General features: G+C 42.4%; 1 protein-coding gene across 3 annotated transcripts in view; it reads left to right on the top strand.

Annotated features, from left to right (window-relative positions):
- The first annotated feature begins 558 nt into the window (after nt 1-558).
- KHDRBS2 (KH RNA binding domain containing, signal transduction associated 2) overlaps nt 559-13,581 on the top strand; it is a 789,727-nt gene continuing 776,704 nt past the window's right edge. For all 3 annotated transcript variants that reach the window (XR_002093266.2, XR_009463400.1, XM_006258261.4), the window contains exon 1: nt 559-792. Coding sequence is in view for 1 of the 3 variants with exons in the window: in XM_006258261.4 (XP_006258323.1) it covers nt 702-792 (91 nt within the window). In the remaining 2 variants the exon portion in view is untranslated. The remainder of the gene's footprint in view (nt 793-13,581) is intronic.

Below are 13,581 nucleotides of genomic sequence, written 5' to 3'. Positions count from 1 at the left end.
GTGCCCGAAGCCGGCCGGGGCGCTCCTCAGAGCCGGGCGAGGAGGGAGCCCGAGACCCCTCCGCCTCGGCGGCTCCGTGCAGCGGCGCAAGTTCAGCTCGAGCAGAAAGCTCGGGGCGCTGCGACGGGCCCTGGGCAGCCTCGTGCAGCGCGGCGGAGCGGCCCTGGGCTCCCGCGCTGTGCGGGGAGCGCCGCCGCCGCCTCCGGCCCAGCTCAGTCCTTTCCCGCCGCTTCAGCACCCTGGACAGCAGCAGCTGCCTCCCCCGCCCCGCCCCGCCCCGCCCCGCCCAGCCTGCCCGCGGCGCGCCCTGCCACTCCGCCGTCCAGGCAGGGGCCGCAGCCAATGGCGTGGCAGAGGCGCCCGGCGGGGCTCCGCCTTCCAGAGCGCACTGCCCAATGAGCGGGGAGAAGGGGCGGGGCGGGCATCTTGCTCCCGCCTCACTAGTTAAGGCCGGCGCTATGAGAGCAGCGCGGCGCGGAGGGGGCGAGCGCGGCAGAGCCGGAGGGGCCCGCGCCGGTAGTCGCGCAGACGGGTGGGGACGGGGCGGCGGGGGCGGCCGGCGGTGCATGGGGCAGTGAGGGGCCCGGGCCCGCGCGCTCCCTGCCGAGGGGACTCCGCGCCCGGCACCAGCCTCCGCCCGCGGAGCAGCCCCCGGAGCCCGGTCCGAAGTGCGGCGCGGCGGCGGCGGCAGCGGCGGGGCTATGGAGCAGGAGAAATATCTGCCCGAGCTGATGGCAGAGAAAGACAGCCTGGATCCGTCCTTTGTTCACGCCATGCGCCTCCTGGCTGAAGGTAAGCCCGGCCAAGCCTCTGCCCGCCCCGGTGGCATCCGGGCAGCCCTGCCCTTGGCTTCCCTGGAGGGAGAGAGCTGGGCAGAGGTGGCGGTGGGGGGGGGGACTGGTGGCATCGCCAGCAGGAGCGGGTGCCGCCAAGTGCAGTGTCCCCACGCAGCCCCACTTCGCAAGTGGGCAAAGGTGTTTGCGGGCTTCTTGTTACTGTCGTTACTGTCATCGTCATCATCACGAGGAGAGCAGAAAAGCAGCAGAAAAGCACTGGAACAGGCGACCAAGAGAGGTGGTGGAGTCTCCATCCTTAAGACCCGGCTAGACAAAGCCTTGGCTGGGATGATCTAGTAGGGGACGGTTCTGCTTTGAGCAGGGGGTTGGACTAGATGCCTTCCTGAGGTTCCTCCCAACCCTCATTCTCTATGATTCGGTTCCCGCTCCTTTAAGTGAATCCACCTCAGCCCCTTGCCCATCAGCGTCCCTGTGGATGCAAGCTGTAGCTTGGATTTCCACTGCATTTCTCAAGCACAGGGGTACCAGCGAGTCACTCACCGCTGTCTGTAGAGATACTGAAACGGGGGTAGGGAGGCAGCTAGATGCATATTTTTAACCCTGGATGAGGACACGCTGTGGACGATGTCATGCTCTCTCTAGTAGAAGCTCCACTTGCCAATGACGAGCAAGCCATTGCTTTTGCGGAGTACAAGCTACATTTTGTCTGTCTCTCCTAGGAAAGTAGAGAGCATTCATTATAAAGATAGCCTTCCTCTCTTACTCACTGATACTTTCTGAAGCTTGCTTACAAATAGGTTCTGCTGGCAGAGTACTGAGGATCTTATTTATAGAACCAAACATCCAGCTTAAAAGCTAAATCTATTATATATATATATATATATATATATATGTATGTATGTATGTATGTATGTTTATTTTATTTGTATTATGGAAAGTGGTTGTCTTCATGGCTTTTTCATTAAGGGCAAATTGTTTCATTGAATAAATGAGCCGTTACAGTCGGGTAGGTTCTGGGGGTAGGGCTTCCATGGCTCCTGATTTTATTTACACAAAGGCAGATGTTAGTTTCCCATTATACTCATTCTGTCTTGGTTTCTGTCTTGAGGTACTAGGGCTTATTGATAGCAACTAAATTCAGTATTATGTTTATTCTGCAGCATTGTTTTCCATTGGCTTTATTATTTCATGTATTCACCGGATATGGTTTATCAGTTTCATGACATAATTTCATTAAGGACTTGCTGCATTTCTTTTAGGTGGGTACTGTGACCTAAAGAACGGTATAGATAACATTTTGTTCTCATTATAACAATCAGTGTGTGTAATGTAGCTGCATTTCACGCACTTGAGTTAGCTATATTATGGAACTGGGAAGACTTTAAAAACTTTATCATTTGCTCCTTTTTTACAAGTCACATACCTATTGATTTATGTCCTACCTTAATGTACAGCACTTTAAATATTTAGAAATACAATGAATTAAACTCTCCTTGTACTTTCTTTTCCTCATGCATATAGTTGCTTTATTTAAAATACAGTCAAACTGGAATGCAAATATAAAGGAGAACTAGTGACAATGAAGCGTAAATCAAGATGTTCTAACTGGCCCAGAAATGAAGCTGAGATTAAAAATCAGACAAAACAAACAAACAAACTTTAATGATCCCCTTTAAAACATTAAAAATGTAATTATCCTAAAAACCTAGGAATAATTTCCAAAGGTCAATTATGTCTGTAAGCTATATAAAAGCATTTAAAAATTGTAATGTTAGCATTAAGAGCTTCCTCTAGGTCAGCAGTCTTCATATTGTCTTTCTTAGATTTATGATTTATTGATTATTCTCAAAGTTACTGAGTCTAGGTTTCATAGAGTGCTTCTGTTTGATAGCTGAAAATCCAGAATGAATAATGACACATTTAATATACTTGGCTATCTTGCTGCTGAGATAACTACAGTACTTTTTTTATAGATGTTATACTAATGTGAATATGATAAACCTTTTATTTCTTATTTCTCAAAGGGGCATTCTTGCACCTTGCATTTTGGTATTTTCCCAGCAGGGGGAGATATGTACTGAGAGAGAGCACGTGAGAGAAAACACATGAAAGAAAGAATTGAAAGTACAAAGTATAGTGAAACAAAGAAAAAATATGAGGTGTTTATTTCTGGGTTTTCAATATGTGCCAAATCTGTATTTCAGAAAACTAGTAGGACTGAGTAAATTTACTCTGTTTTGGTTTCTTCTCTGTGTTGCTTGATCTAAGTGCACCTGAATGTTTAAAACGATGAAGGTGTGTTGTCTGTGGGAGCTGTAGAGAATGCTAATGTTGGATTCACACCAGATACCTGGCATTATCCTTCAAAACACCATCTGTCAAGCTTTCTAGAGATGCATTTTACATTTTTATGTATGATGGCTGTTGAAACAGTTTCATTCAAGAGAGCAACTAGTTAAAGCAACAGGAACAGTGATACTTGTTACTTTAGTGTAAATGTCAGTGATGAAGACTTTCCCCTTGGTAGGGAAGCATGTATGACAGGCATAATTTTTTCTGGAGGTCTTTTGGATACACCGGATAACAGCCAAAAGGGAACAGTAAGAGGGGAAAAAGACAGTCCTCTATAACATTGAGTTTCCATCTGTTTTTTATCTGTTTTTTGAAGCCAGGGTTTCCAAATCTGTTTTTTTTTTTTTTTTCTCTCTCTCTCTGAAAAACAATATATGAAGATCTTCATATTTAGTGATATCGGACAACTATTCTCTTTATATTTATCATTCCCTTTGATTAGCAACAGATCCCAATTATTGTTTTCTTTTTTTCCTTCAAGGTTGAAAGCTGACAGCATTCATTATGTTTTGAAAGTGCTGTGATTTTTTTCTTGTCAGCTGCTAGCACCTAGAGCTGACAATAGACAAGTTTCTGTGGAATCCTTAAAAAGGCAGACAGTAGACAAATAATTCCAAAGTACAAATTTCAGTTCAGGACACATTATCAAATGACAGATATTTTTGTTTCTTCAAAGACTATTCAAAAGATGATGATGCATGTCTTTCACTGTGTTTAGCTTATCTAAAAGGTGACTAAGTACTTTTCCCCCCATGTTTTTTTCCCCCATAGGTAGGAAAGAGGCTCTTGCACACAGCTGTGTCAGGTTGCAGAGCCCTCTTAAACCTTGTTTAAGCTTGTGGAGACTGAGAGCACTCTGCACAAAACAGAAATACAGAGCACTTTTATTATATTACTCTAAAGCCTAAAGACCCCAGTCAACATTGAGATCTCCATTGTTCTAGGTCCAGTATATAAACATAGGGCAGTTGTCACATTAAATAATTTTGTCTTACCCAGTACCTCAGAAAAAAGGTGCCAGGGTGGAAGTAATGGGTAAATTTTAGAGCTGGGTGGCTGAGGTACAGAGAAACTGAGTTGTCCAAAATCACAGAGGATATCTGATGTGGAGCCTAGAAATGAACCTTGGTCTCCTAACACTCAATGCACAGCCATAAACTAGAGTCTATTTCCCTTAAGAATATTATCCCTTTTGTGTTAGAACAACTCCTGTGTCATTATCACAGTATTAGAGATAGAAAAGATTAACTGCAAGTGGTTTGTTAGAAAAAGCTGATGAAACATGGGTGGTTAGTAATTATTTGCCTAATTCTGTAGTACCCTATTTGCTTTTTCTATTGAAATGTGTCAAACGGTTTATTAAAAATGTGATTTTAACCTGTTTATAAAGAAAGTGAAACCTGTGGAAATAGTGGTTGCTTTTATAACCCAATGTCCAGCAAAATGTGAATTAATGGGGGTTTCTCCATATTAAGTGAACTATGCTATATGGCCATCTGCAGAATAACTCCATTCCTTTACAGGAAACTTCAATAGACTTCACTGTAAAGTGACTATAATTAACTTCTTTGGTTGCTGTTGTTAAATATCACTGCTTCTAGTATTCAGTGTTCCCCATGAATATATATATTTAAGTGTAGACAATACATGCTAAAACTAAAACCATCCTATGAATAAGTAAAATAAATCTTTGACCTGCACCTTCAGTATAAAATGCTTGTCTGTATGATAGTAGCACTTATGGGGCCCATTCAAGAAGCAAGATCTGATTGTGGCAGAAATTGTACCTACTATAGGTAATCATGCAATACAGGTAATGCATGCACCTTAAATATTTTGAATAATTATAAATAATCATGAAGATGATGAAAATATCCATGGGAACATGAAGATAAAGTTATATGACTTACGCAACGTAACTGTGGCTGATGAACAGCAATGTAGTCGTCTAAAAACTTTTTGGTTTTTGAAAACTTAAGTTTTCCTCCTTTTTCCTTATCATTATTTTCACTGAGACACAGTGGGCACTGACAGAAGTGACGTTTGTTGCACTATTGGTCCCCTGAAAGAGCATTATAGCCATTCGCTGACAGAAGCGCATGGTTGCAGAGCACTTTAAAAGTGCAACAAATTAACCCCCATCTGAGGGTTCAGGTGAAGGTGCTCCAAAGAGGAGCACCTTTATTAACTTCTGTCAGCCTTGGGGCACAATTGGGGCTGGGCTGATGTAGCCTGGCCACACTCTGGGTGTTATTTGCAGGATAGGAAAGGGGAGAAGGGTGGGAAGGGAGCTCTAGGATGGGGTTTAACCAGCTTCCGCTGTAGTGGGGGTGGATGGACTGGAGTCCCTCTGCCTCGCAGCTCTTCCCCTGCAGGCCTTTCCCCCTCCAGCTCAGGCTGGGAAATCCCCAGCCCAGAGCTCCCTCCCTTCCCTTCTCCCCTCTGCCATCCTGCAGACAGCACTGGAGCTGGGCAGGGCTAGGGGAAAGATGCTGTAGGCAGGCAACTTCTCTCTGCCAGATCATCTCCAAAGTGGAGCTCAATCCCCCCCCCCCCCCCAACAAAACAGCAAACATTTGTTGGGGGGGAGGGGGATATGCTCCAACTTATGGCACTTTCTGTGAAGTACCGTTAGTTTGAGTGGGAAGTTGCATGTTTGTCAGCTCCTAGTGTAAGCAACTTGTCCCAGACACAGGCATAGGTAAATAAAAATGGCCTGTATGTGCCTCTGTATTTGAAGACATGTTGCATAGCATGATGTAAAAGATACTACATGCTCACAGATATGAGATTAAAAGACCCATTGGAAGATGACTTAATCAAAATAAAAAAGATCTGCCCCAATGGAAATATCCATATATTAGGTAATGGATATAACGACACTACATGAGATCAGACTGGACATTCATTTCTGAGTATTGTCATTGATGCTACCCCGCTATAAGTACTTTAGCTAGCCTAAGAATTCTCATCACAATATATTTGTCTTCTATAATTTTAAGGTACTAGGTCATAACTAATAGTATTTTATTTTTAGATACTCAAGGAAAATCATTTGCTTTTCAAAAGCAAGGTGGATTTAGTTCATGAATATATATTTCCATTATGAATCTTAGGGCGATAATAAGGTCAATGCATGCAAATTATTTTTCTTTGTAATGCAGAATGTGCAGTTCATATCCTTCACTGGAATGTGAAAGGTTATTGGTTAAGCCTGTGACCTGCTATAGTCAGGGTACAGACACTTCTGTAACTTTTATTTAGTTATATATAATAAAACATTTAGCAATTGCTAGCTACAGTTTTAACAGCAATAAAGTATATTAGTTATGACTGTCTAAACAAGCTATTAAATTAATATCAAATCTGAAAAACAAACCCATACATTAGCATTACTTTACAAACAGCCACTTTTCTACTTGCTTTACTCATATATTTTTCCTGATGTTTACATCAGGTGAAACAGCATCTCTGTTTAGAAAGTAAAAAGTTTGTGTTAATTATTATTTACTTTGTTGTCTCTTGAAACACAGAGTAAATAATTAGAAGATTGACTTAGGAAACCACGCAAATTCTCTTTAGCATTCTTTAGGAAGTCTGGATTCACTGAAAACAGTGATGTAAAGTGCCTCTCTAAAACTTGCCTATGTTCATGGCTGATTACATTTAGAAGATTATTAAATAAATAATAGAGGAAGTACAGATATAGACTTATTATTTATTAAGTGCAATAATATGCTAAACATCGTAAGACAGAGTTAAAGTCCACTGAAATCAGTAGGACTCTTTCCGTTGACTTTAATTAATCCCTGTAAAAATAAGAGGTATTGGCTGAGACAAGGAAGTGTAGTGGCTAGAATAATAATAAGCAAGGAAAATGAAAGCAGTGTAAATTTTTTACCATAGTGGTACTTTTTAATGGGATACATAGTTGATATTTGGGTATTAAAAACGAGGCTAACAATACAGAAAGCCTTTTAATAGCTTCAGAAGGCGTTTTTATCTTTCTGTACATAATACAAAGCAGGACCAGAAAATAACTTGCATTAGGAAATATAACCAAGATAACATTGTAAGAGTTGGGTGAAACAGTATCAAAGTGTTTGTATGGACTTCGTGAATTTTATTAGCAATAAAAATAGGTTTGTCTCAAGAAAAAAGAAAAAAAAGAAGCAGTTTAGGGTCATTTGATCTGTCATTGAAAATGTTTATTTCAAATGCAGTAAGTTATCTTACAATAGAAAGGGAAATATAGGTGCAATTACTAAACACTGTATTTTGACCCTTCTAATTGCAGAGTAATTCTTGATACTGTATATAGAGGTATTTGAAACCATTTGGACTACTTGAAGATAAAGGAACAACTCTACATGAATATCAGAATCTGCCCCGGCTGTTAAAGTGAGGAGGTGAAAAGCATTTTTTTGTGTCTGAGGCTTATCTGACCAACTACAGCACCATCACTGCTCCCCACTGCCTAGCATGGGAATGTTTCCTTATATTCTTTTTCAAAGCTCTCTCCATTACCTTCAGTAATGGCACTGACAGGGAAGAGGTTGGTGCCCCTTCATTTATCCACTTTACATAATTTTGGAAAATGCTTTTAGGGGAAAGGAAAAGAGTGGTAATATGTAATTTAATAAAGTCCACAAGTGGAAAAAATATTTGGTTATTGTAAGGGTTAATCATACCCAAATGCATGTTAACTGAGGATATGGACAGTCATTATATTTTTACAGCTACAAAAGCTTTTGTGGTGCTGCCAAATGTGAGCCTACAGATGTGCAAGCTGTTTAGTGGTACAAACATGGCCCAAGAACTAGAGAAAAGTAGATGCTTAAAAAAGGAACTTCTCTGTAGTAGTAGGTTTTGTAGTACCACATGTAATGTCTCTTTCATTATATGTAGTGCTACAAGGGTCTGTGAGACTGCAGCATCCCACAGTCCTCTGCTCTCCCTCCCTCCCCCTCCCAACTCTACCCTCTGAGGGGGAAGGAAGGAAAAAAGAGTAGCTGACTGCCTGATGGCCTACCTAGCTGGTGAACTATCACAGACCTTTTCTGGAGCCCTCCTACCACTACTTTGGCTGCCTGAACACAGGGTCTTGCCGCTACAATAGTACCACAGTAATATTTCCCATCACTACCAGAGCCCTGGCAAGAGATGATGCTCTGGTACTTGTGGTACTACAGGAAGAGCTCAGCTGTCATTGGTTCCTGACCACCAGCAAGAACTGGGGCTTCCACAGCAGCAGAAGCACTTTTGGGGCTTGTGGGGGAGAGGAAACCAGTTCTCTTTGACCACACTGCCCCAACAAGTAGCAGGATCTGTCTGACAGCTGCTGGTTTTCAGCAGCTGCCAGCTGATCATTGATACCCTGCATCCTTCCTCAGCAGGAGAGAGGGCAGGCTGTCAGTGATGTTCAGGCTCCCTGGGGGCTTTGGGACCTAAGGAACCATATTATTCCCTGGCTGGAAAGGTTGCCTTTGAGGTCACTTCCTAGCTCTTTGGCCAGCATATCTCATAATGCTATATTTTTGTAGCACTACAAAATGCTGAGGTACTATATGTAGCACTACAAATTAATAGGCTGTCCATAGCCTGAAAGGCATGGGAAGGAGAGACAGCAGCATAATGAAACATAACTTCCATTCATTCTGGTTTTCTATCCCTGATGTCTTTTCATTCCTTTGATTTGGCATGCACTGTAGAGTTAATAACATCAATGGACCATATACGAGTTCATACAGGCTAGTTAGTTTCTTTTTTTAAAGAAAGGGGTGAGTAATATCATGTAGCCACAGGGAGCTTATGAGATGTATGCAGCGCTGTGAGCGTTGTGTTGTACTATCTAGGATCCTTGAGATCTGGTAGGCAACTGAAGGTTCTCACATATAGATACAATTTGAGTGACATAGTTGATGGATCCTTTTTAATAATAATTACCTTGGTCAAGTTTTCTTTAACATTTCTTTTAGTAAAATGAGGATAAAGTACTAACTGAAATTGCGAAGTTCTTTATAATCCATGGATGAAAAGAACTTTATAGGAGCAAGGTGTTATTATTATAGCTATAATTTAAAGGCAAAATCAATCCTAGTTATTACAATCTCCTAGAAATCTTGCAACATTATAATTTCACTCCTAGTGGTATTACTGCTGGTACTAATTCTTTCTTCTTGATGGAAATCTATATTAAAGGTAATCAAAAAATGGAGGAAAAGTATTGGGGAATTTCAGAAAATTCAAAAGAATATATCCTCTCCCCCTATGATTTGTAATGGCCCATTTTAAATTTCCATTATAAAACCTGAGGGGGATGTTAAATTCTTTTGAAGCAGAAACTTTTAAAGCTTTAATACACTGATTTTGAAATCTTCCAACCATTTGAGTAATATGATCAAAAAGAAAATATATAGTGACAACAGAATAAATTGACACTAGCAACTAGAAGTGAGGAAAACATTTTTTCACAACAACAGTTAGCAACCCGTGCCAGCATGCTAGGCTGGGTGATGTGCTGGATTTTGGATCCTTAGGGTGCCAGTAGCCCTGGGAACCCCTGCAGGCAGGTCTGCTGACTGAGGTGTTCCATGGAGGGGTGTGTGCCTCACTCTCACCACCCAAGAATTTACTCCAAACTCAGTAAACACATTGGTTTCTTTATTATGTACAACTATATACAGAAAAGAAATGATTAACCAAGAGAAGAAATTATACACACATACACACAATATCAATAGTTGATGATAAAACCAACAATTTGAATGGAAATTACAATTGCAAAGTAGATTAATAATACCACCACACTGGGTGGTCCCACTGGCATCAAGCAACCTCAGTGATTACATTCACCTGGTTCTGACCCTTTAAAACAGTCTCCCCTTTCTTCACCCCCCACATAACCCAGGTTGATTTCCCTCTGGTCACAATCCCCCTCCCATAACAATAAATGGCAACACAGCTATAATTATGATCAACCACTAGATGGCAGAGGCAAGGCTTCTGCTTTTCCAGGGAAAGAGGACCCTGGTCTTCCTTGGTAACTCAGAAACAATAAGTCTCCTATCAGCCACTGCAGGCAATAGGCTTCTTTTCTCTAGTTTCCTTCTGAAAAATACACCTCCTGCAAACTGTAGAGGTTAAGTGTCCCCTCACACACCCATGCAGATTTGGGATTCTGACAGCCCCCTCCCCCTTTGGGCTATGTCCCCCAGCACCACTTCCACATGTAGACAGGAGATTCCCTCTGCAGGTGTCTGTTCCTGCAGTACAAACCTTTCCAGCCCAAACAGAGGAGGTCCCTCTGCAGGCCCTTGACCAGGCAGCTTCCCCTAGCTCCCAGCTAGCTTACCAACCCCTCCCCACCCTTTCCCTGGGTACCTGCATCCCTGATTGCACAGCTCCACCCTGGGTGGGAAATCAGCTTCTCCTGGGATGACTTAGGCTCTCCTCTGTCCTGAAGTCTGCTCCCAAGCAAGCCTCTGAGCCTCTGCTCCATTACCTTTGTCTGACGAGGGGGGGGAGGGGGTCTGAATCTCTGCCCCTCTCTCCAGGCTGGTGTTGCTCTCCTCCAGCTTCTCTTCAGCTGCTTTTCCCTCCCTCAGTATTTATGGTTCCATAGTGGCCAATCAGACCCTGGGATTTGCAGTGGGGCTTCTGATCACAGTTCAAATGCTCTAGTAAAAAGCATACATACTCTCTGTTTGGAAAAGCTATTGAACTCTATGCAAACTTTTTGCCACTTTTCTTGCAAAGTTCTTAGGCACAGCTCACCCACTCAGTTTGCAGCCAAGCAAGCTTTTGCAGCTGTTACATAAACAAAAACTTAAATCCTTGACATTGATGGGGCCACCTGTAAAGAGTCGATACTGTGTAGCACTGAATATAGACTCAATGCCTCTTTTGCTTTTCTGTTCAGATTCAGTTCAGGGGGCTGGACAGCGCAGAATTATATTCTTTGGTGGTGGCGGGCAGTATGGGCTTGTCAGCTGGTGCAGGCAAGAATAGAAGCAATGAGAAGCAGGGATCATAACCACTGACCAACAGAAAACTAACCTCTAATGAATAGCCCTAAAGGGTGAGGGGAAGGATACAGGCTTCCCAACAGGTGTGAGCACTAGGTGAGGAGTTGGGAGGGCAGTCCCTTCCCTTTTTGGCATGTTCACCAAGCCAATGCCTCTGCAAGGTGTTGAACACTTTCCTCACGTGATTAAATTTAAAGAATTTAATCTGAAATCACAGTTGTGCTTATTTGTGTATCAAGGAATGGCCCTGTATTGAACCACTGATAAGTTTTCTATTTCCGTACTTGCTGCTACGGCTTTGATTATACTCTTCTGTATTTTCAGTAGTCTCCTGAAAAATATAATTATAAGCAATACCAGACTTGGGGCAAATTTGCTACAGCAGCCTTCAAAGAATAATTTAATAATCCATGGGAAAACAAAGGGGAGTTCTGCATGCTGCTTTCTCAACAAGAAAAACAGGCCAACAGGCAAGTAGGTTATATTTTGTGTATCACTCAACCTTCGCTTCCAGAAAAAAATAATTTTCAGAGAGATTCGCATGTGGTAGGTTGTACTGAATTGTATACAAAGAAAGCGCACACCCAATTTCAATCTGTAATCTTAGAAACCATGTGTGAGTCTTGATACTTTAAAAGGACATGCATTACCTGAAATGATGTGCCTGGAGTTAGAAAGAGGTGAAAGCAGAAGAGCAAGGGTATAGTCCTTTCCATGTTTCAGATACTCTGAGATAGCACATTTCCACAATTAGCTACTTATACTGTTAACTGAAGGAGAGATTTCTTGCAGATAGGGAAAAGAGAAGTCTAATTAAAGAAAACAAAAGAATCAGCTTGAATTACACCCAGGGCTCTGAGTTTAATGTGTTATGAGATGCACAAAATATTGAACTAGAAACAGAAATTAATTTCAAATAAGCATCAGTCCTTGGCTGTTTCTTTCCTCTTGGCATGTTTCCCCTACCCCTGCTTTTCATAGCCTTTGGATATTTTGAAAATATCATACCAGCTACCAGTAGCAGGCATCTTCAAAAGGATGGTGGGGGAGGGGGGAGGGAGCAAAGAGTAGAGAAAAAGGAACATGGCAATCAAGAGAAGTAAGATAGAAAAGTAAGAGAGGGTGAAGAAAGGGGAATTAATATGGAAAGAGGTTGATAATACAGAAAAAGGGTCATGAAGAAAACTAAACAAAAAGAGAAAGCTAAGAAACAATCAGGTAAGATATTTAGATAAGTAAACAAATTCCAATTTAACAGCTATAAAATTCTCACTCGCCTCCAACCCCCAAAAATGATGCAAGCTAGAAATTTTCAGCCTGGCCATTATTTGATTTTTAAAAGAACTCTAAACTTTCAAAACTTCCCACAGAAAAGTTTTGTTTAATCAAAATAGCTAAAGCTGGCTGTTGCTCAGTGTTTACATTAATTGGCAGCTTTTAAATGTTTAAAATGAGGGACAGAAGTTCAGGTTCCTATTTTAACCTTTAGCAAAGTTTCTGTGGGCAAGTTTATGATGTCTTGCTATTGTATTTGGCTCCATGTTTGGGACTACAATGTAGGTGTCTGCCACATACTGTATTTACTCAAATATAAGTTGAGATTATTTTCTCCAATCAGCATAGGGGGAAAAAACAACATTGTCTTACATCCATATACAAGGAAACCTCATTTAAATACATTGTCTATCATTAAACTGCTGCCAGAATTGGGCTTGTGCTCAGTAATGGAAGCCAGGAATGAAACTATGAAGTTGATTAAATGTACCCAACACTGAGCATAGCTATAAAACACATAGCTCACACTAGGCAAACATACAGATAGAAACTAGGGCTGTGCAAAGCTTTGGGTGCTGATTCAAATTGGAGGAGATTCGGCCCAATTTGGCGGCAGACTCTCTGAATCCAAATCAGATCAGGAGACCCATTAATCTCTGAATTGAATCAGAAGACTATGATCTGACAATTTGGAGATAGACACAGCTTTATATGTTTTTTCTAAATACCTCGAGGTACCGGGTGCGACTCATGAGTGTCGAGATAGTGGGGCAGATGGAGCATCCTACAGGAGTGAGGAGGGCCCCCCCTGTGCTCAGTGGCGGACCCAGAAGTGGACCGAAAGTAATTCTGGTCCACTTCCAAGTCCACCGCTGAGCGCGCGGAGATCCTCATGCCACTCCAGCTCGGCAATCAGCCGGGGGGACCCCAGGTGCCCCCCCAAACCCAGGAGGCACCAGTTGCCGAGTACTTCTGGTCCACTTCCAGATCTGCCACTGAGCACGGACTCCCCTGTGCTCCTGTGGGACACTCCATCCACCCCAGCATCTCGACGTTCACGAGCCACCTGGTACCTTGAGGTATGCAAAAAAAACCCCATATAAATCTGTGTCTATGTCCAAATTGTCGAA

Source organism: Alligator mississippiensis, chromosome 1 (genome assembly GCF_030867095.1).
Source record: "Alligator mississippiensis isolate rAllMis1 chromosome 1, rAllMis1, whole genome shotgun sequence".
Classification (NCBI taxonomy): Eukaryota; Metazoa; Chordata; order Crocodylia; family Alligatoridae; genus Alligator; species Alligator mississippiensis.
The sequence above is the reverse complement of the archived record's forward strand: the minus strand, read 5'-3'. Positions and strand labels throughout refer to the sequence as shown.